At 46.1% G+C, this 25,946-nt stretch overlaps 1 protein-coding gene across 4 annotated transcripts in view; it reads left to right on the top strand.

Annotated features, from left to right (window-relative positions):
* The window catches only part of KDM2A (lysine demethylase 2A), a 137,019-nt gene extending 112,212 nt beyond the window's left edge, over positions 1-24,807 (top strand). Inside the window, exons 1-10 of one of the 4 annotated variants that reach the window (XM_032282696.1) lie at positions 3,573-5,707; positions 8,328-8,411; positions 10,209-10,478; positions 10,994-11,125; positions 13,629-13,718; positions 15,882-16,594; positions 18,446-18,609; positions 19,200-19,358; positions 20,923-21,138; positions 21,600-24,703. In XM_032282696.1, the coding sequence (XP_032138587.1) occupies positions 5,546-5,707; positions 8,328-8,411; positions 10,209-10,478; positions 10,994-11,125; positions 13,629-13,718; positions 15,882-16,594; positions 18,446-18,609; positions 19,200-19,358; positions 20,923-21,138; positions 21,600-21,781 (2,172 nt within the window). In that variant the 5' untranslated portion in view covers positions 3,573-5,545 and the 3' untranslated portion in view covers positions 21,782-24,703. Of the gene's footprint in view, positions 1-3,572; positions 5,708-8,327; positions 8,412-10,208; positions 10,479-10,993; positions 11,126-13,628; positions 13,719-15,881; positions 16,595-18,445; positions 18,610-19,199; positions 19,359-20,922; positions 21,139-21,599 lie in introns of those variants that run through there. The other 3 variants (XM_032282693.1, XM_032282695.1, XM_032282694.1) reach the window with 3 other exon arrangements.
* Positions 24,808-25,946: the final 1,139 nt, after the last annotated feature.

The following is a 25,946-nucleotide window of genomic DNA, read 5'->3' as shown; positions in this document are numbered from 1 at the left end:
ACTGACTTACTGGTAAAGCTATTAACATGTGTATAATGTTCTGTTTGGGAGGGGTTATGGTAATGTTGACACCTGAAAGTGTACATAGGTAGAATGGGGTTCTCTTACTATGAGATATTCTTAACATTTCTAAAATTGAAAAGTTGTATTCTTGACATATGTTGAATAAAAAGGCAGGACGTGGGGCTGGGCTCGGTGGCTCATGCCTGTAATCCCAGCACTTTGGGAGGCTGAGAAGGGCAGATCGCCTGAGGTCAGGAGTTCCAGACCAGCCTGGCCAACATGGTGAAACCCCATCTCTACTAAAAATAACAAAAATTAGCCAGGGATGGTGGCGGGTGCCTGTAATTCCAGCTACTCAGGAGGCTGAAGCAGGAGAATTGCTTGAACCCAGGAGGCGGACGTTGCAGTGAGCTGAGATCGTGCCATTACACTCCAGCCTGGGGACAGAGCCAGACTCTGTCTGGGTAAAAAAAAAAAAAAAAAAAAAAAGCTGGGTGCAGCGGCTCACGCCTGTAATCCCAACACTAGGAGGCCAAGGCGGGCAGATCATGAGGTGAAGTGATTGAGACCATCCTGGCCAACATGGTGAAACCCTGTCTCTACTAAAAATACAAAAATTAGCCAGGTGTGGTGGTGCACACCTGTAGTCTCAGCTAATTGGGAGGCTGAGGCAGGAGAATCACTTGAACCCGGGAGGCGGAGGTTGCAGTGAGCCAAGATCACACACCACTGCCCTCAGCCCTGGTGACAGAGGGAGACTCCGTCTCAAAAAAAAAAAAAAAAAAAGGTGGGGGGGGGCAGGACATGGAACAGTATGTATAATACGATCCCATTAATGCAAGAAAAAATTGTATGCGTGTTTGTGCATTGCAGAGGAATCTAGAAGGGTGTACCCCATCCTGTTGATAGCAGGGCACAGTGGTGGTGGTAGTCAACTGGAAGAATTTGAGGGTGTTTTTTTTGAGATGGAGTCTTGCCCTGTCACCCATGCTGAAGTGCAGTGGCATGATCTAGGCTCACTGCAGCCTCTGGATCCCAGGTTCAAGGAATTACAGGTGTGTGCCACCAGGCCTGGCTAGTTTTTGCATTTTTAGTAGAGATGGGGTTTCACCATGTTGGCCAGGCTGGTCTCGAACTCCTGACCTCAAGTGATCTGCCCGCCTAGGCCTCCCAATGTGGTAGTATTTCAGGCATGAGCCACCACGCCTGGCCAGAATTTGGGTTTTTAATCAAACTTGTTTTTGTTGATATTTATTTTGGTGATAAAGGAGTTCTTAATATATATGCATATATAAAAGAAGCTTCTAATATAACATTATATCTGGCTGCCCAGCTCACTTAATAAAGCGAATTCAGTGTTTTAAATATTTTTCTACTTTTCTGTTTTCTCTAAAACATTTTGATAAGTCTGCCAGTCATACTTTGTGACTTAACAAAAACCTGTATTCTCCTCTATAAAATATCTTGTGATATTGTTGTTAAATTAACAAGATTAGTAAAACACTTAATAAGCAGTGTATTATTACAGCCAGTAAAAAATTAGATGTCACAAATCTATGAAACTCACTTACTTCACTGCTCTGAATAATGCCTGCGTACTCTGTGCCAGGAATCAGATTGAGTGTTAAGGAAGCTATGCAGACATGCCGTGGTCCTATCCCTCAAGGGCCTTAGAGTTCAGTGGCAAAGCAGATATAAAAGTGGGCTAAGAAATGGGAAATAAGTGCAGTCCAGATCTGCAGGTCCCTAGCATGACACAAGGCACAGAGCAAATGAGTAAGGGTGGCAGAGTCTATCCTGAGGGAAAGAGATGTTCTGGCCTTCTTCATCACCAACTAATAAGCTTTCCTGTTACAGGATATAAATTTATCACTACAACATTATATTAATGGTAAAAGCTCTCAATTTATAAATTGGAAAATTGTTATTTTTGATTAATAGGCTACTGATACTCTTATTTAAGAATCTAACATTTTATTTTGGAACTATGATCTGAAAATTTACATTAGGCTCCATCCTAGGAATATGATGAGATTGAACCAGAAAGAGTTATGGTTGCAAATAACTGCAGAAATACTAATTAGGAATTATCTTCAGCTGACAATGGGGGTGATTCTGACACTAATAAGAGAACTAGTAGAAGACCCAATATAGTTAGCTCTTACTCCATTAAGCCATATTTTTAAATGTTTTAAAATTTTTCTTTATTATTGTTTTTAGCAATGAGGTCTTGCTGTTTTCACCAGACTGGTCTTGAATCTTGAACTCCTTGCCTTAAGCAGTCTTCCTGCCTCGACCTCCCAAAGTGCTGGGATTACAGGCATGAGTCACCTTACCCAGCGAAGCCAGACTTTTTTTATTTTTTTAAGTCCTGGGTGTCTGGGCTTACAGATTTGTTTTGTTTTGTTCGTTTGTTTTGAAAAGCGGTCTCCCTCTGTCACCAGGCTGGAGTTTAGTGGTGCCATCTCAACTCACTGCAACCTCCACCCCTCAATCGATTCTTCTGCTTCTGCCTCCTGAGTAGCTGGGACTACAGGCGCGTACCAACACACCTGGCTAATTTTTGTATTTTTAGTAGAGATGGGGTTTCACCATATTGGCCAGACTGGTCTCCATCTCCTGACCTCATAATCCGCCCACCTTGGCCTCCCAAAGTGCTGGGATTACGGGTATGAGCCACGACACTCAACCACAGATATTTTGTTATTGTTGTTGTTGTTTTAAGACAGAGTCTTGCTCTGTTTCCAGGCTCCATCTTCAGAAAAAGATTAAGAAATTAGCTGGACATAGTAGTGTGCACCTGTAGTCCCAGGTACTCGGGAGGCTGAGGTCTAGGCTGTAGTAAGCCGTCATTGTACCACTGCACTTTGGCCTGGGCAACAAAGCAAAACTGTCTCCAAAAAAAAAGGCCAACCTATACAAATAAAACTTCATTTGCAATTTTTACTAACAAGATATTTGTAATAATTCACACATTCTTACTGAATAGAAAGTTTTAAATAATATAACTTGGTTATGAAGCATATATGGTTTCATTAAAGTACATATAATTATTTTAAATATTTTCATTATATTGTATTATGTAATGTCATGGTCTTTGCAAGTTTTTTTTTTTTTTTTTGGAGACAAAGTCTTTCTCTGTCCCCAGGCTGGAGTATAGTGGCACAACCTCCGCCTCCTGGGCTAAAGCAATTCTCCTGCCTCAGCCTCCCAAGTAGCTGGGACTACACACGCATGTCACCACGCCCAGCTAATTTCTGTATTTTTAGTAGAGATGGGGTTTCACCATGTTGGCCAAGGATGGTCTTCATCTCTTGACCTCATGATCTGCCTGCCTTGGCCTCCCAAAGTGCTGGGGTTACAGGCGTGAGCCACCTCGCCCAGCCTCTTTTTTGCCTTTTGTTCTGAATTAGCAGGAGGGGGAAAAGTTAGGCCTTGTTTTTTGGGGTTTTTTTGTTTGTTGATTGGTTTGTTTTTTGAGACAGTCTTGCTGTGCTGTCCAGGCTAGAGTGCAGTGGTGCAATCTCAGCTCACTGCAGCCTCTGCCTCCCGGCTTCAAGCGATTCTCCTGCCTCAGCCTCCGGAGTAGCTGGGATTATAGGCGTGAGCCACTGCGCCCTGCCAGGCCTTATTTAATTTGTGATTTGGAAACTTACTGGGAGTGAGTTTCCTAGTGCCCTATCTGATTTTTGTCCTTTCCTGGTGGTGTCTAGAATTTGCACTTGCTGCAACTTGAACTTATGTTTGTTTTAAAGTAACATGTTTTCTCTTATGTATTTGTACTTCATTATCTCTAGTATAGATAGCACTGAAGATCAAAATAAGCATTTTCCAAGAAGACCTCTCAGTAGCTAGATCACTGTTAAGGAAAGCTTTTCAAACAAAATAAGCTGATTGCACTGGGTCTTGAGTCTTAAGATACAGTGCCAGGGAGAGGTTTGGGGTTAGGATGACCATATAAGCATTTCCAGGAAGAGCTCAGCCGAGAGCACAAAGATCTCTCCTTCCCCTCATAAACTACCATAAAAATAACATATGTAACCCGTGGCAGCAAAGCCCCAGACTTTAGAAAGCCTGTTTAGCCACTAAATCTGTACCAGAAACAACTGTCCTGGAAATAAATAAGAATTCTTAAGAGCTGGATGTTTAAATCAAAGCATCTGCAGAAAGGCAATTTACATTTGTAAGGGTCTAAAAATCACATAAATTCAAATCCAAACTTTCTGCCAAGTATTTGATTCCTAGTGAAGTTTTCCCATGCTGATGTTTGGGACACTGGATCGATAGAAACTCAACCAGAATGTGCTCCTTCCCTTCCTCCTATAGACTGAAGGGAGTGTGTATGCAGTCTGAGCTTCATCCGAGCTGGTGGTCTGGGGATTGGGGAATTGGTGTGCAGAGGTGTGAGCAATACTTGTTCAAGGGGCTGTCAAAGTGGCAGTGAGGTGTCTTGACAGGATGCAGGACTGGCTGCTTCATCTAGGGAATATCAAGAATGAGACAGGCAAACAGACTTGAATAGAAATGGAAATCCAAATGGAAATGGTATTCTGAGGGTGAGATAATCTTACAGGCAGAGGGTACTGCGGGAGTTGGGATAAAGTGTGTTGCACTTAGGTTGTGCCTCAGTTGTTTGACTTGGTCGTGGTGGAGCTGCTGCAGGATTGCTGTGCAGATATTTCTAGTACTGTACTGTGGGGGTGGAGTTCTTAACAGAATCAGAAGCAGGCATCTGTTTTGGATGTAGTTGATGTGAGCCGTAATTTATTAAATATCTCAATATTGGCTGACATGGGCCATTTCTGAAGGTTTTTCGGAACACATATGCAGATTCTGGATTGTGGGCTGGGAGCAAATCAGCGAGGGCAGATGAAGCAGGAAGTGTGCCAGAGAGAGAAGATAACTCAAGAGGAACTCAGCTTCCTTGCCTAGTTCATCCAGAGAGGCGGGACTTTGGGCAATCCCCTCTGCTTGCTGAGAGGGGACAGATGAGTGTGTGTGCTGTTAACCAGAGCGTTCTGGCTTTAACAGTGAGAGGTGACCCTGAGGGGAAGGGTGTGGACTGAGACAAGGACAAATGTGGGCCAAGGTGCCTAGTGTAGCCTGCAGAATGAGTTTAAAGCCTTCCCTTTGGCTGGCGCCTTCAGAAGTCTGCCACCGGGAGCCCTCAGGGGGCTGGCCCTAGGTTCTCCTATTGCAGTAGTGGTGGGAGGGAGACAGGGCGGGGGCTGTGGCTGAGCTCCCCTCCCTGGCATGGCCTCTTCCAATCGCGAGGAAGAAAGCAGTTGCTGAACACACCCCCTCCCGGCTCTGCAGCAGAACGGCTGGGCCCTCTGCCGGGCTCGCTCACTCTCGCTCGGCTCCCCCTCCTGCCATCTTCCGTTGCAAAGCATTTCTGGGAGCTGCATGTGGGTGACGCAGCAGCATTGTTCGCAGGCACAGGAAGCCGCGGCTGAGCTGAAGGGCTCGAGAAGGAGCCCAGAGCGCTGCACGCTGCTCCCTGTGGGTAGTCTGAAGGGTCAGAGCTGGACTGCCCTGCCCTATGTGCTCTAGGAGATTCCAGAATATTCAAGTAAATCCGGATTTTCCTAGAGGCAGAATATCTAACTCCTTCAGGAGAACTTCCAATACAGAAAACAAAACAAAGACGCTGGGGAAACTTCACCAAGAGCCTCGGCAGCTCCAGAGCGACAGGAAACGAAAGGTCAGGCGGTCGATCGGCAAACCCTTTCTGGTTTGGGGTGCGTGTAACTGTAGGGACCTCTGTCTCAGTGAAGAGGCAGAAGAAACTGCCTGCCGGGCGAGTCCAGGACAATGCTGTGTTACTTCATGTTGCTTGAGCCGTCCTTGCACTTGTTCCCTCACCTGGTGGGATGTGCTTTTGAATTGGGTTGCTTGGCTTTTGAGAATCCTTTCCCTCTCTCTGCCCAGGCACCTTCTGTTCTCTTTCCCTTCCTGTGATCTGTAGGGTGTGGGCCTGTGTTTAAATGTTCTCCCGAATGCCTGGAGCCGAGATAGGCGTCAGCTTTCCCGCACTCCACCCCCGCTCTCCTATCCCAAACCCCCTCGAGTGAAGGGTGGTGGCTTCTTTATATGGTTTCTTGTAGGGCCTCAGCTGGAGTCTGCCTTTTTTGATGAAAGCAGGGCGTGCTTGGTTGAATGGCCCCAGCAAAATAAGGCTTGGAAGGAAATCTGCATTTCCCTCCACACCCACACATACCCCAGTAACTGAGTCGTGTATGTATGAACAGCTGCCGCCCCCCCCACACACACCAACACAGTTTTCCGCCTATCCTTCCCTATTCCCCACAAAAATCTTGCAGGTAGAATTAGACTGCTTTTGGTGAACAGTTAAGTTCCTTTTCTACTCTCTTAATTGCATATCTTACTGTGCAGTCTGTTTTGGTGAAAGTGGAAAGTCCCTGTTTGTGGACAGCTCAGTTCTGTTCGGCAGAGGAAATGGGCAGAGTCCTACTCTGGCAGTGCGAAGTGGGGGAGGGGAGTCATGCACTCCCTAGCACACATTTTGAATGGACCTGAATTTTTCACCCGAGGGAGATTAGGAGCCCATACCAGAGCCTTGTCCCACGTGGGGCACCACACCCCGCCTCTTCACCCCCAAGCTGTATGGTGCTAACAGAAAAGGATGCCATAGCAACTTGAAGTAAATAAAACGTCCGCAAATGAAATCAGTTTGGGGGAAGGTGAGAGGCATCTGGAGACTTGGCAAAAGGGGTTATTAGTAGAGGAGTTTCTTGGCTATGAGTTAAAGGGTCTGAGTCCCAACTTTGGAATTTGGAGCAGAATCCTTAGGTTAAGGATGAAAATACATAAAAGTCCTCATCTCCAGGGGCAGAGCACACAGGATTATGAGAACAATTATTAGTAATGGCCCAGACTTGCTAACCTGTCCAGGATCAGAGTTTAGTATTTGCTGAAACAGTTACTATCCTGTACATACCTAAGGCAGCCAGAAAAGGAGTCGTGTAACTTGTCTCTCATATGTGAGCTATTTTGCTGTTGGTGTTGCTTTAGGGCTCATTAGGTCAGAGGAAGAAGGATTTCATTATACTAGAAGATTGGGCTTCAGGAGTTTCTGTCTGTCTAAAAGAAAAAGATTTGGCCAGGTTTGGTGGCTCACGCTGTAATCCCAACACTTTGAGAGGCCAAGATGAGCGGATCACCTGAGGTCAGGAGTTCGAGACCAGCCTGGTTTTCACCAACATGGTGAAACCCCGTCTCTACTAAAAATACAAAAATTAGCCGGGTGTGATGGCAGGCACCTGTAATCCCAGCTACTCGGGAGGCAGAGGCAGGAGAATGGCTTGAACCTGGGAGTTGGAGGTTAGAGTGAGCAATATCGCAACACTGCACTCCAACCTGGGCAACACAGCAAGACTCCGTCTAAAAAAAAAAAAAAGAAGAAGATTTGTTTCAAAATAACAGTCAACCAGCGTGATTTACTTAAGTGGCATTTTCTCACTATAGCATTGTTCCTAAGTTATTTAAATTTGATTGGTAAAGACATGAGAACTGTTGCCCCTAAGATTGTTCCTTTCCCCATTTAGAGGAATAAAGGCAAACAGCAGATTTGCCTTTGTGTGTGTGTATGTGTGAGAGAGAAAGGGAAGAGAGAGAGAGATTTGAGATTGAGATTTCTGTTTCAGCCTTAGAAGAAAAGAACCCTGGGTTGAATCAGCACATTAGGCTGTACTGTTCATCTCATTAATTCTGTATTAGCCAGTCGTTTTTATGCCACTTTGTTCAATCTGAGAAATGAAGGCACTACTTAATTACCTAATAATATTCACTAACTGGTGTAGAAAAGTGAAGAGGCATTAATAAAGTTTTACTGTCAATGTAGAACTGTATGAGAAGTAACACTTGTCGCCACAGTAAGCTAGTTGCTTCAGTTAGTATAATGAGTACACAAGTAAGGGATTGGGTGCAAAGGTGAGTTTGAAGTCCTTTCTGCTCCCCCACCACCACCACCCGCCCCCAGTAGAGATGGGTCTTGCTGTGTTTCCCAGGCTGGTCTCAAACTCCTGGGCTCAAGTGATCTTCCCGTCTCTTACAGGCTTGAATCACTGTGCCTGGCCTCAAAGTTTTGATAATACTGCAGTAGCCCAAGTTTGAGTTTTCTCTTTCATCTTTAATTTATTTGTTTTCCTGTGAGTCTCTATATGAAGGGCAAATATAGACAGTTGCCACCTTGCCTCATTTGCCACTCAAGGGTACTGATGCAGAGTCTAGATGCTGTTCTGAGTGGTTGGCTCTTTGTTCACTCTGCCCTGCTTTTTCCTTCTTTCCCCTCCTACACTTAGATTTTGCTGGAGGAGCTTGCCAACAGCGATCCCAAGTTAGCCCTCACTGGAGTTCCTATAGTACAGTGGCCAAAAAGGGATAAGGTAAGAAACTATTTTGCTTGATCTTCAGGCTACTTAAGCCTTTTGCTAGTTGATCATTACTATTCTGGGGGAAAAAAGAACAACTAGAGGCAGATGGCTTTTGGTGCATTAATACAAACTGACAGAAAATCATTACTTGGTTCTGTTTTGACTTGTAGGTCAGGGTAATTGGCTATCTTTGGAGGTGACTCTCTTAACAGAACGATCAAACTGGGAGGCCTCCTTCCAGAATCAAATGCCAAATTGTGCATTTGTTCACCAAAATGCATCAGTTCCTCTCCTTCTGACCAGTTACTCTTTTATCTTCACAGATATGATTGAAAGCTAGTTAAAATAATTACATAGATATCTAAAAGGAGCAGAGTTTTTCTTTGACGTAGTAAAATCATGCTCTCAAAATTCCCCTTAATCTTAACTTGGACTTTTCAGTATAAAATTGAAAAGAGAAGAAAGGGGCCGGGCGCAGTGGCTCACGCCTGTAATCCCAGCACCTTGGGAGGCCCAGGCAGGTGGATCACCTGAGGTCAGGAGTTCAAGACCAGCCTGACCAACGTGGTGAAACCCGTCTGTACCAAAAATACAAAAATTAGCTGGGCGTGGTGGTGGGTGCCTGTAATCCCAGCAACTCCGGAGTCTGAGGCAGGAGAATCCCTTGAACCCAGGAAGTGGAGGTTGCGGTGAGCCAAGAATGCACCATTGCACTCCAGCCTGGGTGACAAGAGCAAAACTCTGTCTCAAAAAACAAAAAGAAAGAAAGAGAAAAGAAAGGAATTGATGTCAGCTAATAAATTGTCAATTATGAATTTTCATGCCTCTTCAGTTTAGATCTTGTATAATTTTTTTCCCATACTGTCCTCTATCAAGGTTATATATTAATAAATGATAGCATTCTGATCCTAGCCATGAATTTGGCAAATAAATTAGGCTTCTGTTGTTCCCTAGCTGAAACTTGCAAAGCCATCACATTCCAGGGGTGTTTAGGCAGAATATAAAGGTATGGAGTTGAACAATATATTTAATGAACCACCTCCTCGTCCCTTGAGAGAGGAATTCCACTTGGCCTCTGTTTGGCCACAGGAGACTGCCTTAAAACAATTCAGTCATTTGTGGTTGTTGAGTATTCTGTGTCAGAAAAATGTCTAAGATATGGTAAGAAATTAAAGTAGTAGAAAATATGGTTCTTGTCCTTGAAACGGTCACCAGCAGGGCAAATATGAATGCTAAGAAATGTGCTCCACACTTAAATATTATTAGAGTGTCTGCTGTGTACCAGATCGTATGCTTGGATTTGGAGTACTAAAGAAATGAACAAGATTAGTTTTACCCTCAAGTGGTTTCCTGTCTTCTTTAGGAGTATAATCTGAGCAGTCAAGATAAATATTGGAGGGCTCCCGGAGTGACAATGGTACATGGCACTTAACACAGAAAGCTCAGGGAGTGGTCAATCTTAATAGCTCTGCAAAATGAAAGAGAAACAGCTGAATTAGTAGGCCAAAGGGCTAGGACAAGGGCTGGCAAATTTTTCTGTAAAGATCAAGATAGTAAATATTTTAGGTTTTGTATACCACACAGTCGCAGCTTCTCAGTTCTACCATGGTAGCATGAAAGCAGCCATTGATAATACATATGCAAGATGAGTTGTGTGCCAATAAAATGTATTCTAAAAACAGACAGTGGGCTCTGCCCACAGGCCATAGTGGGCCAAGCCCCAGGCTAGGTATGCTACCATGTAATCTTCTACCCTCTCCAGTCTTAAAGCAACCTAATATATTTGACCTCGCTGCTTTCTCTTTCCAGCTTAAATTCCCCACTCGGCCAAAGGTGCGGGTTCCTACCATCCCCATTACAAAGCCTCACACTATGAAACCAGCTCCACGGTTAACACCTGTGAGGCCAGCTGCTGCCTCTCCGATTGTGTCAGGGGCCAGACGGAGACGAGTGCGGTGTCGAAAATGCAAAGCCTGTGTACAAGGAGAGTGTGGTGTTTGCCACTACTGCAGAGACATGAAGAAGTTTGGGGGGCCTGGACGCATGAAGCAGTCCTGTGTCCTCCGACAGTGCTTGGCAGTGAGTGATCTGCTGGATAAAGAATTTGGGGGAGGGGTGATGGTGGCAAAGGAACTGAAATACATATAGAGTTAAAGAGACTTCAGAGTTGAAAAGAAAAGGTTTATATTCTCTTTTTGGCTTTATTTTATCCCTTTTCCCCCCAGGTTTAGATGGAAAGTATGTAGTAGTAAAAATGATCTGATTTAATCTTTCAGCTTAACCTGATTTTCAAACAAGAGACCAGGATTTGAAGGGCAAATCATTGCCTTCTTTCCCCTCTTCAAGTAGATTAGAAAGGACCCAGGAGGCCAAGGATAGGCCAACTGAAAATAGTTTCCAGTTCCCAGGCGGTTGAGTCCTCATCTTCCCCATTTTTCCTACCAAAAACCTCTCTTCTCTCCATCCTGCCTCCATGCTTCCAGGTGTTTACTAGAAAATTGTAGGACCCAAATCTCCCATCTTCACTTTTAGGGAAACTGAAATGATAAAGATCTAAGTCAGTTGTCTTGGATTCTATCTTTGTCCTCTTGTAGCCCAGACTGCCTCACTCAGTCACATGTTCCCTTTGTGGAGAGGTGGATCAGAATGAAGAGACACAAGACTTTGAGAAGAAACTCATGGAATGCTGTATCTGCAATGAGATTGTTCATCCTGGCTGCCTCCAGGTGAGGAGAGGTTTAAGGGGTTCCTGAAGTCTCAGCTGATGGAGTGAGTGATGCAATAGAATGAGACACCTGTCATGGGAGTGCCAGCATCCCTCCTGTAGGCCATCAGCTCTGTGGTCACATAATGCAGTGGTCTAATATCAGCCCTTGATTCGTATATGTACAATGTGTCAGGTACTGCATTAGGCCCTGAGGATAGAAGAGTACACAGAAAAGACCCAGTTCCTGTCCTCATGGAGCTTATAGTCTGGCATCTGGACAGTGTGTGTTGAGTCCCCAGGCCATGATGGAACTGCATAGTGTGATTTAGGATGCCTCAAGCCTTTAGGCATCACTGATACGTATACTTCAGTGTACATCTCTGGATATTAGTTCCTAAGGGAGAGTAAGGGTAATAATATCAGGTAACATTTAATGAGCACTGAGTCTGTATCAGGCTCAGAGCAGAGCTAAAGAGCTTCGAAAAAAAAAAAAAAAAAAGTAATAAAAAAGTAACAAATTCAGATATCAGCCTCAGAGATTGAGTCCAGAGTGGGCCTTGTGTTCCAAAAGCTCCCCACTGATCTGAATTTTGCAGCCTGTGTGGAGAGCCACTGCTTTACATGCATTCTGTGTTTAATTTTTTTTAAAGCTCTTACACAGAAGAATCTGTGTTTACTTTTTAAGAAAAGAAAACTATATTAAATTGAATCTACCATCTTTCTTTAAATCTAAAGTACATGGGTGCTGGTACTTCCTTGGCCTTCTCAGAAAGTATCAGCTAAGGGCCGGGCGCGGTGGCTCAAGCCTGTAATCCCAGTACTTAGGGAGGCCGAGGCGGGTGGATCACGAGGTCAAGAGATCGAAACTATCCTGGTCAACATGGTGAAACCCCGTCTCTACTAAAAATACAAAAAATTAGCTGGGCATGGTGGCGCGTGCCTGTAATCCCAGCTACTCAGGAGGCTGAGGCAGGAGAATTGCCTGAACCCAGGAGGCGGAGGTTGCGGTGAGCCGAGATCGCGCCATTGCACTCCAGCCTGGGTAACAAGAGTGAAACTCCGTCTCAAAAAAAAAAAAAGTATCAGCTAAAATTATGACTGTCGCCTATGAGTGATAAGGCACTGTCATTCATGAGAAGCAGCCCAATTTCAGAAAGGTTAAAATGTGAAAAGTACACCTTTTATAGATTTTTGGTTTTTTTCAATACTATATAGCAGCAAATCTATAACAGAAACAATAGTAGGTCAGTATTTGGAGACATTAAGCATATGTTGAATGAAGAACAGGGTTTTTAAAATTCAATTAATGATTTAAATTATTCTTAACGATATTTGTTTTGTTTTGTTTTGTTTATTTTGAGACAGAGTCTTGCTTTTGTCACCCAGGCTGGAGTGCAGTGGCGTGACCTTAGCTCACTGCAACCTTCATCTCCCGGGTTTAAGTGATTCTCCTGCCTCAGTCTCCCTAGTAGTTGCGATTACAGGCACATGCCACTGCGCCCAGCTAATTTTTGTGTTTTTAGTAGAAATAGGTTTCACCTTGTTGGCCAGCCTGGCCTTGAACTCCTCACATCAACTGATCCACCCAACTCGGCCTCCCAAAGTGCTGGGATTATAAGCATGAGCCACTGTGCCCAGCCCAATTTTTACGATATTTCACCATTACAATCTTTTTTTTTTTTTTTTTTTTTTTTTGAGACATGGTCTTATTCTGTTGCCCAGGCTATGGAGTACAGTGAAGAGATTTTGGCTCACTGAAGCCTCCATCTCCTGGGTTCAAGTAATTCTTCTGCCTCAGCCTACTGAGTAGCTGGGACTACGAGCATGCACCACCACACCCAGCTAGTTTTGTGTTGAGTAGAGATGGGGTTTCACCATGTTGCCCAGGTTGGTCTTAAACTCCTGGCCTCAAGTGATCCACCCACCTTGGCCTCCCAAAGTGCTGGGATTATAGGCGTGAGCCACCATGCCCAGCCAGCATTACAATCTTAAAATTCCATTTTATCAATTATAACTTGAAGATTTAAATGGTACGTATAAAAACTGTTAACATATCTCAAACCTACAGAATTAGTGAAATAGGTTATTGATTCCATGATGATGATAATGACTAATACAAAGGGTTTGCTGTATGCCAGGTACTTTGTTAAATTCTTTACACAATGAATAATTTAATCTTCACCACAATCCTAGAAGGTGGGTTTTGGTGTATCCTTGGCAATTATATTATATCTCTGTGTATTAGTTCCTGAGGGGGAGTGAAGGTAATAATATCAGCTAATATCTTACAGTGGAGAACACTGAGTCACAGAGACTAGATGATTAGTTTCTAAACCCAAGCTGTCATGTCTACTCTTAGGATCAAGTTCAGCACCATTGGCTATTTGGGGCTGAATCTCTCACAGTTTTTCTTCCTTTATGGACCAGTGTGTTTAGAAGTGGGTAACTCTTCCCAACTGTGTCATTGTTTGATAAAGGAAGCTTGAGAGACGGACTTTTAAAATATCTCTATCTTCCTATAGATGGATGGAGAGGGGTTGCTTAATGAGGAATTGCCAAATTGCTGGGAATGCCCAAAGTGCTACCAGGAGGACAGCTCGGAAAAAGCCCAGGTAAAGGAATCTTATCAGATTTGCACTGTGACAGAAAGGAGGCTTCAAATGTAGGGGATTCCACGCATTTGCCTTTGCATTGTTCACACGGTTTCTCTGACCTAGGAGATTATTTTTATTTGATTTGGTATCTATTTTCTTTGGTTAATTTTTAGTATTTTCTTTGTATTTAGTATTAGAGTTTGTAGTATTGTCTTCTGTATTACTAAACATTGTTCTACTTGGGATCTGCAAATTCCTAAGGTCCTTTTATACTCTGGGGCCCTACAAAGAGAAGAACCGTGGCTGGGCTGTTTGAGGAGAGAAATTAGGTGAGTAGGACCTCCCCTGAGGAATGTTAACTAGAGGGGAGCCAGTGGCCTGAGGCAGCCAGTGAGTATAACAGTGTACTTGAGCTTCCAGTTAAGCAGGTTCACATTTTTGTCATCTTCACTTTTGTGGCCTGGCAGAAAGTACTGCCCTGCCCATCCCACATGCCCAAATGTGTCATGCGGAGGCAGCCCCTCCCCCAGAGAGGACCAGCACTATGACCTTGGCTCAGAGGAGCTGAGGTTGCTGACCAGTGGTTGCCAGTAATGTCAAAGGGCCAAAAGGACTGTAGTTACTCGGGCTGACAAGGCAAGACCTGCTGTGGACACCTACAAGAGGGGATGGCTGTCCTAGTGTCAGTCTTCCAAGGCTGCTTGCACAGAAGCGGGGAAGGGGGCAGAAGGGAGTTTTCTTACCTTCTTTTTATTTCTGCACACTTGAATACTAAGATAGTTGAATCTTTCAATCTATTTTTCTTTGAGGGCAAGGATTTTTGAAGTTGAGTGGGGCTAACGTTCTCTTCCCAAGTTATTACACTAGTAGCTTTTACATGTGTCTTCACTAGTGATGTTGAGTGTTTGCATCTCTGCTGTAGCAGATGTGTTGGCAGATGCTGTGTTTTAGTATTACCTTCTAATACATTGGAAAAGGCAACACCCAAAGGTGGTCACTTTCTTCCAACCTGTTGTTGCTTAGAGACATAAAATGTCTCCTTACAAAAAACCTGAACTAATAATATGGTTCCTAGTGGAACGTGTTTACTGGGCTTTATCATAGCATAGTCATAGTGGGCTCCAGGAAAGGACAAATAACTGGAGAGCACAAATGCCACAGATAAAGTTGGGGGCTTTTGTGAGATTCCTCACCATAATCCTGACTGAATCTCTCTATAGCAACGCAGTTTCTCAGAGACGTTCTCATTCTCTGCTTTATTTTTCACTTGGGGATAGAGTGTAAGATGCAGCCTGGTAGAGTCAAACTTAGTCTCTGGTAGAACTAGAAGTCAATGGTGTTTACTGCTATCAGACTTAGGCTTCTTAGTTCAAATGGTATATGTGGACTTTTTCCACCATGAAACAGAGATACATCTCTTGAGTGAAAGAGGTAAGTCAGAGACATTATTAAAAATGGTCAGGCTGCCCAAGCAAAGTGGCTAACGCCTGTAATCCCAGCCCTTTAGGAGGTGGAGGCAGATGGATCATGAGGTCAAGAGATGGAGACCATCCTGGCCAACATGGTGAAACCTCATCTCTATGAAAAATACAAAAAGTAGCTGGGTATGTTGGTGGGCGCCTGCAATCCCAGCTACTCAGGAGGCTGAGGCAGGTGAATCGCTTGAACCTAGAAGCAGAGGTTGTAGTGAGCTGAGATTGAGCCACTGCACTCCAGCCTGGCAGCAGAGCAAGACTCCGTCTCAAAAAAAAAAAGAAAAGAAAACAAATTAGCCGGGCATCACACCTGTAATCCCAGCTATGCGGGAGGCCGAGGCAGGAGAATTACTTGAATGTGGGCAGCAGACATTGCAGAGAGCTGAGATAACAGCCACTGCATTCCAGCCTGGGTGACAGAATGAGACTCTGTCTCAATTTCAAAAAAAAAAAAAAAAAAAAAAAAAGGTTAGACCAAGTGCAGTCAGTGGCTTATGCCTATAATTCTAGCACTTTGGAAGGCCAAGGCAGGCAGATCACTTGAGCCCAGGAGTTGGAGACCAGCCTGAGCCAACTCTGAGGGAATGACCCCCTCTCCAACAGTATTTTCTCTCTGGTCCCAAGAGCAAGGGAGGCCTACCTTGTCTGTTCAGAGGGTTTGGAAGAAAGGAAGCGCTGATGTTGTTTTTCTGGGCCTGTTTTGCAGAAGCGGAAAATGGAAGAGAGTGATGAAGAAGCCGTGCAAGCCAAAGTCCTGCGGCCCCTGCGGAGCTGCGATGAGCCTCTCACGCCCCCGCCTCATTCACCCACTTCCATGCTGCAGCTCATCCATGACCCGGTTTCCCCCCGGGGTATGGTGACTCGGTCATCCCCTGGGGCTGGCCCCAGCGACCACCACAGTGCCAGCCGTGATGAGCGCTTCAAACGGCGGCAGTTGCTGCGGCTGCAGGCCACAGAGCGCACCATGGTACGGGAAAAGGAGAACAATCCCAGCGGCAAAAAGGAGCTGTCTGAAGTTGAGAAAGCCAAGATCCGGGGATCGTACCTCACTGTCACGCTGCAGAGGCCCACCAAAGAGCTCCACGGGACATCCATTGTGCCCAAGCTGCAGGCCATCACGGCCTCCTCTGCCAACCTTCGACATTCCCCCCGTGTGCTAGTGCAGCACTGCCCAGCCCGAACCCCCCAGCGTGGGGATGAGGAGGGTCTGGGGGGAGAGGAGGAGGAAGAGGAGGAGGAGGAGGAGGAAGATGACAGTGCAGAGGAGGGGGGTGCAGCCAGGCTGAATGGCCGGGGCAGTTGGGCTCAGGATGGAGACGAAAGCTGGATGCAGCGGGAGGTCTGGATGTCTGTCTTCCGCTACCTCAGCCGCAGAGAACTTTGTGAATGTATGCGAGTGTGCAAGACGTGGTATAAATGGTGAGCAGGGATTCAGGGGGTCAGGAACTAGGGGTATGGGAGTAGGTGGCAGGCTTTCCATATGAGAACAGCAAGCACCCTGGCATCTGAAAGCTTGTGGAATCCTATGAGGAGTGAATTGACCCTGTTTCCCAAACTTTGGGTCCTGTTTAAAGATGTGGTCAGTTGTGCCCACAGATGTCATTAGGGAACTTTGGCCATTTGCCTCCTCGCCCTACTCTATACTTTCTCATGTCTCTTTGTTATGGGGAGGGAGACTGATTTGGGAGATAGATTTGTAGTTTGTGCTAAAACTTCAGAGTCTTGTGGGCTAAAAGTTTCCTCCTCAAGTCAGCTGAACTCATCACGTGTTAGTTGAGAGCCTGTGGTGTTTTAGTCACTCTTTTGGTGCTGATAACACAGTTGACCTCATTTAAGCCCCTGACCACTTACCTCTCCATTTAGTGAGAGTAGTGGGCATGCCTTTCAAGATGAATTTGAAGGTGCTTACGTTTTTCTTCAGTTTTAATGCTCATCCCCCAAACCTGGATCAGAATTCCCTTTTCCAGTAAGCAGGGTCCAGTTTTGAAGCTTCCTTAGTGAAAGCTGCCATTTCTTCTTAAATTGGACAGACACTTGAGGGGAAAAATTCCTAGTGATGATGAACAAGGAGCTTCCCATTGGGTGTTGTTAATTTTTCCTTAAGGTCTGGTATACATTTACGCTAGGATATTTCCTTTTTATCTGGGTCACACACACATCCTATTACAGTAGTCTGGTGTCCTGACCAGTGGCATTCACTTGGGAACTTTTAGAAATGTCAACTGTCAGGGCCCTTATAGGCCTCTTAAATCAGAACTTCTTTAACAAGCCCTCCTTCAGGGGACTCTGATGCATGCTCAAGTTCACAGCAGCAAATCTGCTGTATTGTCAGCAGCTTGCTTCTGCCATTGAAACTTCATGTGCCACTGGTAAAATCTTTTCAGTCTTTAAATAAAGACCCTATTCTTTGCAAACATGAATTTATTTCCCAAATCTGAATTAATGTGTGATGTAGCTAAATCCTCCTTAATATTTTTCTGTGTAGGGCTAGTAGTATTGCCTGGCTGTACTTGGTTTTCAAGGCAAGGCACATCAGATTCCCATTATGTGCCTTGCTAACCAAGCTGGGGAGCAGGGGCTATAAAATATTAAATGGAAGCCTGCATGATGTGGTTTGTGGCCTGTAGATTTGTAGACTGCAGCGGAAAGGCAGGCCTATCCCTTTCAGTTCTGCTCTTGGACTGGCTAGAAGATGTCGGGATAGCACTCAGGCGGAACTTGAGGGTGGGAGAGGACTTTGTAAGCCTGATAAAAGAGCCTCTTTTGATGTGATACAGTAATGGGCTGAAGGCATGATGAATTGTGGATATGCTGAGCAGCACCTTGCATCTCGGGCAGCTTTGAGTGACTGACAAGGGAGAGAATGGAGCAAGCCTTCTTAGATTCAGACAGTAAGAAGGCTAGAAACTTTAAGAGGCTCCCTTATATACACTTTAGCAGGAACCATGCCATTTTAATGCAGGTGAAGGGGTTATAGACTACTGCTTGCTGTGTGTCCCTAACAACTCTTGTATTCTCAAACACTCTAGAGTAAATCAGGGTTAAGTGGCCAAGTTATATATTACCAACATACAGGTTTGCGAAGCATCTAGTCGTAGAGTTCAAGGCAATTTTTTGCCTATTCTGTGAGGCAAAAAATGATAAGGTGTGCTCCCTGAATACTTGTAGAAGAACCTAGGGAGAATGGCCCTCCAGGTGCAGCCTGTGTTGGGAGTTCCGCTGTTGGTGTATCAAGTTAATGAAGGCGAGTTCTCTTCCCTTCTGTCACAGGTGCTGCGACAAGAGACTTTGGACAAAAATTGACTTGAGTAGGTGTAAGGCCATAGTGCCCCAGGCCCTCAGTGGCATCATCAAGAGGCAGCCAGTCAGCCTTGACCTCAGTTGGACCAACATCTCTAAAAAGCAACTGACATGGCTCGTCAATAGGCTGCCAGGTAGGTGAGCAGCCCTGCCACTGTCTTTCCGGGAGCCAGAAGGAGCAGGCCAGAAAAGTTGCATTGTTGACAGTGCTTCTTAGCATCATCTGAGGGCAATGTAGGGCAGCAGTCCCATGCCATTGTTGCTTAGCAAGAGATTTACCCAGGGCCATCTTAACTGCCAGTCTCCAAGGCAGCCTTTGCACTGCCAGGCCAGTCACTGCAGTGGAGAGCAAAGAGAATGGAACTGGTGTTGCTGCCAGTGCTGCAGCTCTCCTCCACATAACCACTGGAAAGGAAACTTGAGTCACATGTTACTTTGGTTAGCCCCTTATAAGCCTTTGAATTCTCTTCAGCATTTTGAGCTTAGAAAGAGAAATCACTCATTCTTGTATTGCTCTGGTGGGAACTAAGCAATCACTTTACCACTAAAGCTAGAAGATGTAGTATAGGATACCATGGAAATCTTTTAGCTGAATGACTGAAAGATTAGCCATAGTCCTTTTCTCCTATTAGACTGGAAGTCTGTTGACTTTGCTCAGATTGTTACAGCTCTGAGTATGCTAGGAAACAGTATATTATTACGTGGCTCATTCCATCCATTGCAGGACTGAAAGACCTCCTCCTAGCAGGCTGCTCCTGGTCTGCGGTCTCTGCCCTCAGCACCTCCAGCTGCCCCCTTCTCAGGACCCTTGATCTTCGGTGGGCAGTGGGAATCAAGGACCCTCAAATTCGGGACTTGCTCACTCCACCGGCTGATAAACCAGGTAGGCTCTGGGCCTGACTTCTCTCTGCTTGTCTTGGGGTAGCCTTGTCTTCAATCATACCTTGTCCTCAAAAGCTAAGGTAGTCTCAGAAATGATGCTGTGGAAGAACAGAAGAGCACAAAATGAAACAGAATGATAGGCCGGGTGTGGTAGCTCACACCTGTAATCTCAGCACTTTGGGAGGCTGAGGCAGGCGGATCACCTGAAGTCAGGAGTTTGAGACCAGCCTGACCAACATGGAGAACCCCTGTCTCTACTAAAGCTACAAAATTAGCTGGGCATGGTGGCACATGCCTGTAATCCCAGCTACTCGGGATGCTGAAGCAGGGGAATTGCTTTAACCCAGGAGGTGGGGGTTGCGGTGAGCCAAGAGTGCGCTATTGCCCTCCAGCCTGGGCATCAAGAGCGAAACTCCATCTCAAAAAAAAATAATTAAATAAAATAAAAATTTAAAAAAAAAAAACAATAAAAAGAGAAAAGAAAAAACAATGATGGTGGCCAGGCGCGGTGGCTCATGCCTGTAATCCAGCGCTTTGGGAGGCCAAGCCGGGTGAATAATCTGAGGTCAGGAGCTTGGGACCAGCCCGACCAAAATGGTGAAATCCCACCTCTACTAAAAATACAAAATTAGCCTGGCATGGTGGTACACACCTGTAATCCCAGCTACTTGCTACTTGGGAGGCTGAGGCAGAAGAATTGCTTGAACCCGGGAGGCAGAGGTTGCAGTGAGGCAAGATTGCGCCATTACACTCCAGCCTGGGCAACAAGAGCGAAACTCTGACTCAAAAAATACAGAATGATGGACTATGTACAAGAATAGGGTAACTATTTATAAGCAGATAAGTACCTACAAACAACGGAGTAAGGTCCGGCACAGTGGCTAACGCCAAGAATCCCAGCATTTTGGGAGGCCTAGGCGGCAGATTGCCTGAGGTCAGGAGTTCAAGACCAGCCTGACCAACATGGAGAAACCCTGTCTCTACTAAAAATACAAAAAATTAGCTGGGCGTGGTGGCGCATACCTGTAATCCCAGCTACTTGGGAGGCAGAGGCAGGAGAATTGCTTGAACATGGGAGGCGGAGGTTGCAGTGAGCTGAGGTTGTCCCATTGCCCACCAAACAGCAACAGAGCAAAACTTCGTCTCAAAAAAAAAAAAAAAAAAAAAAATGGAGTAAGTCCATTTTGTGAGTCAGTGGAGTTTGGGGACCAGAGAGTATAAGCCTGAAAAAGTCTTGAGAAGGCTTTATGGTTGAGGTGGAGTCAAAAGCTATTTACATGATTGTCTAGAAAAGTGTGGTGGTATTGGGAGGAGAGGAGCATTCTGCACATAGCCTTTTGCTGTGTGTGTGAGGCATAATCTAGCAGCTTGAGAAGAAAGAAAACTTGTCTGGTTTCCTAGAAACTGCCCACACACACTGCTCACACCCTGAAGGCAGGGCTGGGTGTGGGCAGTTCTACTTAACCCCTTCAGGAGGGCCTAGCCAGCAAGTAGCTGTTGCTGTCTGGAGCCTTGGAGCTGAATTAGAGAATTGAGAGTTTTGATCTAGGCTCTTGACTGTGCAGGTCAGGACAATCGCAGCAAACTCCGGAACATGACCGACTTCCGGCTGGCAGGCCTTGACATCACGGATGCCACACTTCGCCTCATCATTCGCCACATGCCCCTCCTGTCTCGACTCGACCTCAGTCACTGCAGCCACCTTACAGATCAGTCCTCCAATCTACTCACTGCTGTCGGGTCTTCCACTCGCTACTCTCTCACAGAGCTCAATATGGCAGGTATGCCGCTACAGTTGTTCATCATCAGCAGTGCCCCCTGCCTCCAGCCCTCCTTGGAACTTGATCAGTAAACCAGAATGATCCTGGGTCTGTTGATGGACCCACGTCAGCTCATTTCTTCACATCTGGACAAGAACATGGATTTCTATCCCTTTTTTAACTGACGGGGGACTGAGGCCTTTAGTAGTTAAGTTGGTTGCCTGTGTGCACGGCCAGCATCCAGCTGGAGTTTGGTCAGCCTTGCAGCCTTTGTGCTTTTCAGATGGTGATGGGAGTGAGGAAGCAGGGTCCCTTTAGTGGTGCTGATGGCACTGCTAGTCTCTGAGCCAGGTAGTTGTGGGACAAAGAGGGCTTTTGTTTAGCATTTTGAAGGAAAGACGGCTACGGGAATTGAATGGCTGAGGAAGGCTTTTATGGTTGTGTGTATGTGAGCATTGTCATTATGGGCACTTTCCCGACAGGTTGCAATAAATTGACAGACCAGACCCTGATCTACCTACGGCGCATTGCCAACGTCACCTTGATCGACCTTCGAGGATGCAAGCAGATCACTCGAAAAGCCTGCGAGCACTTCATCTCAGACTTGTCCATCAACAGCCTCTACTGCCTGTCTGACGAGAAGCTGATACAGAAGATCAGCTAAGACACACCCAGCCCAGACTGAACAGGAAACCGATCTTCCCCTGACTCCCCACCGAGGAGACTCTCTCCTCGACCCTGCACGGGCTCTGAGGCCAGCGTCACACTCCCTCTCTGCTCTCCTGTCCCTTGAGCCCTTCCTCTACAGGCGGGGCAGAGAAGGTGGTGGACACCAGGCTTACCTGCCTGCTCCTCTCCCTCCTAAGGAAAAGGGAGTAGCAGATTGATCCGAAGGGAAAGCACAGGCTGTGCTGTCGAGGTGCCTGCTTGCTTACTCGCCTGCCAGGAGTCTGGGCTCTCAGTTTGGGGTGTTTGTGCAACCTTCATCTGCACTGAGCCCTGTGCCCCTCCTCCCCACCCATGGTCCCCAGCAGTGCCTGGTTCTGAGCAAACTCCCAGGGAAGAAAGCGGCCCTTTCTCCACAGCCAGGCTCTCCTTGTGGTGTCCAGTGCACGTCTCTCCTCCATCACACTCTCCCGGCTTAACGCAGGAGGGGCCGGCAGCCCCAGGAATCCCAGACCCGTGCCGATCACACTGGTGCTGTTGAGATGTCCCAAACCTCACGTCCATATCTGTGCTCTCCCTCCTTTCCTCTCCCTTGAGCTTGATTCTGCCCAGCACTCGTACTCATTCACATAATGAGGTTTCTTACCCCAGCCCACCCAACTTACCTGCTAGTCTCTATGAGGTCCTTATTGCACTTATTGGGGTTGAAGCTCTTCAGAGGAGCTGGAACTGTCCACCCCAGGGACACACCCATTTTGTTGCTACCCAAGTAGATTCTGAGACAGGCACCATCTCCTTGTTCCCCTCTCTTTTGCCTCCCACTGGCTGCCCTTTTCCATGTGTCTTCATTCTGCCTGAAGAAGGCTTTCCCAGGATGCACGTCCTCAGAGGGAGCAGCCTATCTCCCCCAAGCTGGAGGCGGCAGAGGACTGGGCCAAGCCCCGACCTGCTTCCCAGCCAGGCTCCTCCAGGCATCTGGTTTAGCAGAGCCCCAGAGCCCAGGCCTGTGTCTAGCTCCAGTAGCTCACTGACCTTCCAGGGCATCCAGGGGGTCCTGCTTAGAAGCCAGTCACCTGCCCTCTGCCTGCAGCCATGGAAGGGGGTGTGCATGTGCCTCTGTGTGTGTGGCTGAGTGTATTCCGCGTGTGTGTGGAGGGAGGGAGGGAGGGGAGCATGGTGTCTCCCACTCCACCACCCTTTGTCGAGCCCCATCAGCTGCCCCCTTTTACTTTGCATTGAACGGCCTGTCCAAAGATCCTCTCTCTAGGGCAGCAGAGAGCTTTTTGCACTTTAAAAAAAAAAAAAAAGAAGAAAGGTCGGAATTTTCTTTTGGGTCAATATTTTTAAGTGTGTGAGGAGATGCTCAGCAGCAGCCTATGGCAAGAGCTTATAAATGATAGACGCAAATTTGCACTCTGCTCCCCTCTGTAAGGATATTGATAGCACAACCTTGTCCCCCCCCCCCCCCCCCCTTCTGGTCCTCCAACCCTGTCCCTTTCTGGCCCCTTTCCTGTAGCCCAGTCTCAGGCTTTCCTCCTCCTGAAGCCCTACAGGGGTAGGGAATGGAGCCCAGGCACCAGGGGTCTGAAATGTGAGCCACCCAGAAGAGAGACGCCAACTGCACCCTTGCCACTTCCAAAGCAATAGAGGCAGAGGGGTCCCCTCTTTGCCACCTAGCCCAGTTTTGACCCTGGCATTAACTGGTCTTCTTAGAGCAAACTGGGTCCTGGTCAGGGGTGGCATTTTGTCTGTTTCTTCCAATCTGCTGAATCTTTTGGCTGCACCTTATAAACAGCAGTCTGCTCCCATGACCCTCTGCCCCTTCCATTGGTCTCCAGGCCCCAGTAATCTGGGGTTGAAACTTTGAGGAAATGCCAGTGACTTATTCCAGAGTGCCTCAGTTAGGGGAACTTCTCTGTAAAGAACCCTGGGTATTGAGCAAAAACCTTATTATTGTTAATGATCTATAATTGGAAGCTTCCTGCCTTTTTCTTTGGTTGCTCCTGTGGAAAATACTGAAAAGATTACTTTGTTTTATTTTGTTGTCTTTTTATAAAAAGGGGAGGTGGAGAGACCCCTTCAGAGCAGGGATTGTGCCGGGAGAGTGCCTCTGATTTTGGGACATTTCATCCACAGAAATTTCCAAGCCGATGGTTTCTTTTGGGTTTTGGTTTTTATGTTTGTTTTTGGGGTTTGGAAAAACATGCATTTTTACCGTGCACATAAATTGGTCAGCAGAAAAGGGAGCCCAGGAGTGGCAGCAGATGGACCATGCCGTGACTGGGTTTTACTTTTCTTTGGGACTGTGAGGGGAAATGGTTTTTAGAGGTGAGGGCTGGTCCATGTGGAGCAAAGAAGTGTCTCTGTTGGGGGACAGAGGAACCTGGGGAGTCCATCGCATGTCCTACAATCTGCTCTTAGACACGGCCTTGACAGGAGAGCCTGCCCTCAGACTGCAGGACCAGAACCCCTGCCTCCATCTTTCCAAGCACCGGGGCGAAAAACCACAAAGGAAAGGAAGAAAATTTATATATATATATAATATAAAATCACTTGGTGATTAAAAAAGTAACTGCTCCATAAATAAAACTCCTAAAGTCACTTATGTTTAAAGGGTTTGGTTGTGTTGTTTTTTGGAGAAATATTGTAAATATATATTTTTTTGTTGCTGATTTAGAGTCAATCTCCAATGTTGTGCTAAAAAGTTTAAATTAAATGTAAGCATTAAGGGGATAAGTCTTATGCTATCTCAGTTGACACATTGAGGTTATTTTGGGCCAGGGAAGGAGGAAGCTAGTTGGACTTTGTTTTGTTTTCTAAAAGTACTCCACTATTGGTTTAGAGAGAGCAAGGACATCTTTCCTCTGACACGTGGGAGTGGGTGATATTTGTGTAATAAAATTTTTAAAAGACAAAAAAAGAAATAGCCTCCAATGGGAAATATTTTAATTTAGGTTTTGTTTTTGTTTGGGGGTTTTTTGTTTTTGTTTTTTTTTTTAAATAAAAAGCCTTTAAAAACAAAAACTAAACCTTTTCTGCTTTGGTGTGTGCGTGTGAGCAAGTCAGTCAGAAGGTCATGGCCAAGGCCAAGGAGCCCCTGGCTTTACCCTTCAGCAGCAGCAGCAGAACTGTGCAGCATCTGTACTTGGATTTCCTTTGCTTTTTAAAGAAAAAAAAAAAAAAACACCAAAAAGCAGCACTTGTTTCTATAAATACAACATTTACTTCATAAAGGTGAACTTTTTTTTATTTTGAGATGGAGTCTCGTGCTGTCTCCCAGGCTGGAGTGCAATGGCACAATCTCGGCTCACTGAGATCTCGGCTCACTGCAACCTTCGCCTCCTGGGTTCAAGCGATTCTTCCACCTTAGCCTCTGGAATATCAAAGGCACATGCCATCATGCTCACCTAGTTTTTTTGTTTTTGTTTTTTGTTTGTATTTTTGTAAAGAGGGGTTTCACCATGTTGGCCAGGCTGGTCTTGAACTCCTGACCTGAGGTGATCCGCCTGCCTTGGCCTCCCAAAGTGCTGGGATTACCGGCATGAGCCACGGCGTCCAGCCCCAAGGTGACCTTTTTAATGGATATGAACAGTTTTAAGTGTGAGATTACCTGACATTTCCCACCCAAAAAGGCAGAGCAGCCCTGCAGAGGCACCCAGTGAAGCACTCCTTAGAAGTGGCTGGGGTGGGGCATCTCTAATCTTCCGTCCCCACCACTGCCAAGCCATCAGCCAGGGCCAGCCTCCTCCTGCTAAAGCTGCAGAAAAGTCACTGAGCTGGGTCTGGCCCAGGCAGGCTGTGACCAGCATTTCTCCTACCTCATCCTACTGCTTCTCATCGCCCAGCATGTTGAGTCCAAGCTTCCAGCCTTTAAATAAGTGCACCAGGTGCTGCCAGAGAACTGCCTCCTTAGCTGACTGCTGAGTCTCAGGAGGGCGGCAGTCCCATCTGAGCAGGCTTTTATCACTACCTCCTAAGGAACCTGGGGATCTCTGCCCATCCTACTTCCCAAACTGACAGTAAAAGACCATCTCTGATTCTGCAGCACAGTCTAGAAATGGACAAGGGTGTTGGACAACGAGCTGATTTAATGTTTTCCCCAAGGATGGATATGGATGTGGCCATGTTTGAATGTTACCAGGGAAGGAAGAGTGTCGATTTTG

This window comes from Sapajus apella, unplaced genomic scaffold (assembly GCF_009761245.1).
Source record: "Sapajus apella isolate SASKATOON/1434 unplaced genomic scaffold, GSC_monkey_1.0 scaffold14, whole genome shotgun sequence".
NCBI lineage: Eukaryota > Metazoa > Chordata > Mammalia > Primates > Cebidae > Sapajus > Sapajus apella.
The sequence above is the reverse complement of the archived record's forward strand: the minus strand, read 5'-3'. Positions and strand labels throughout refer to the sequence as shown.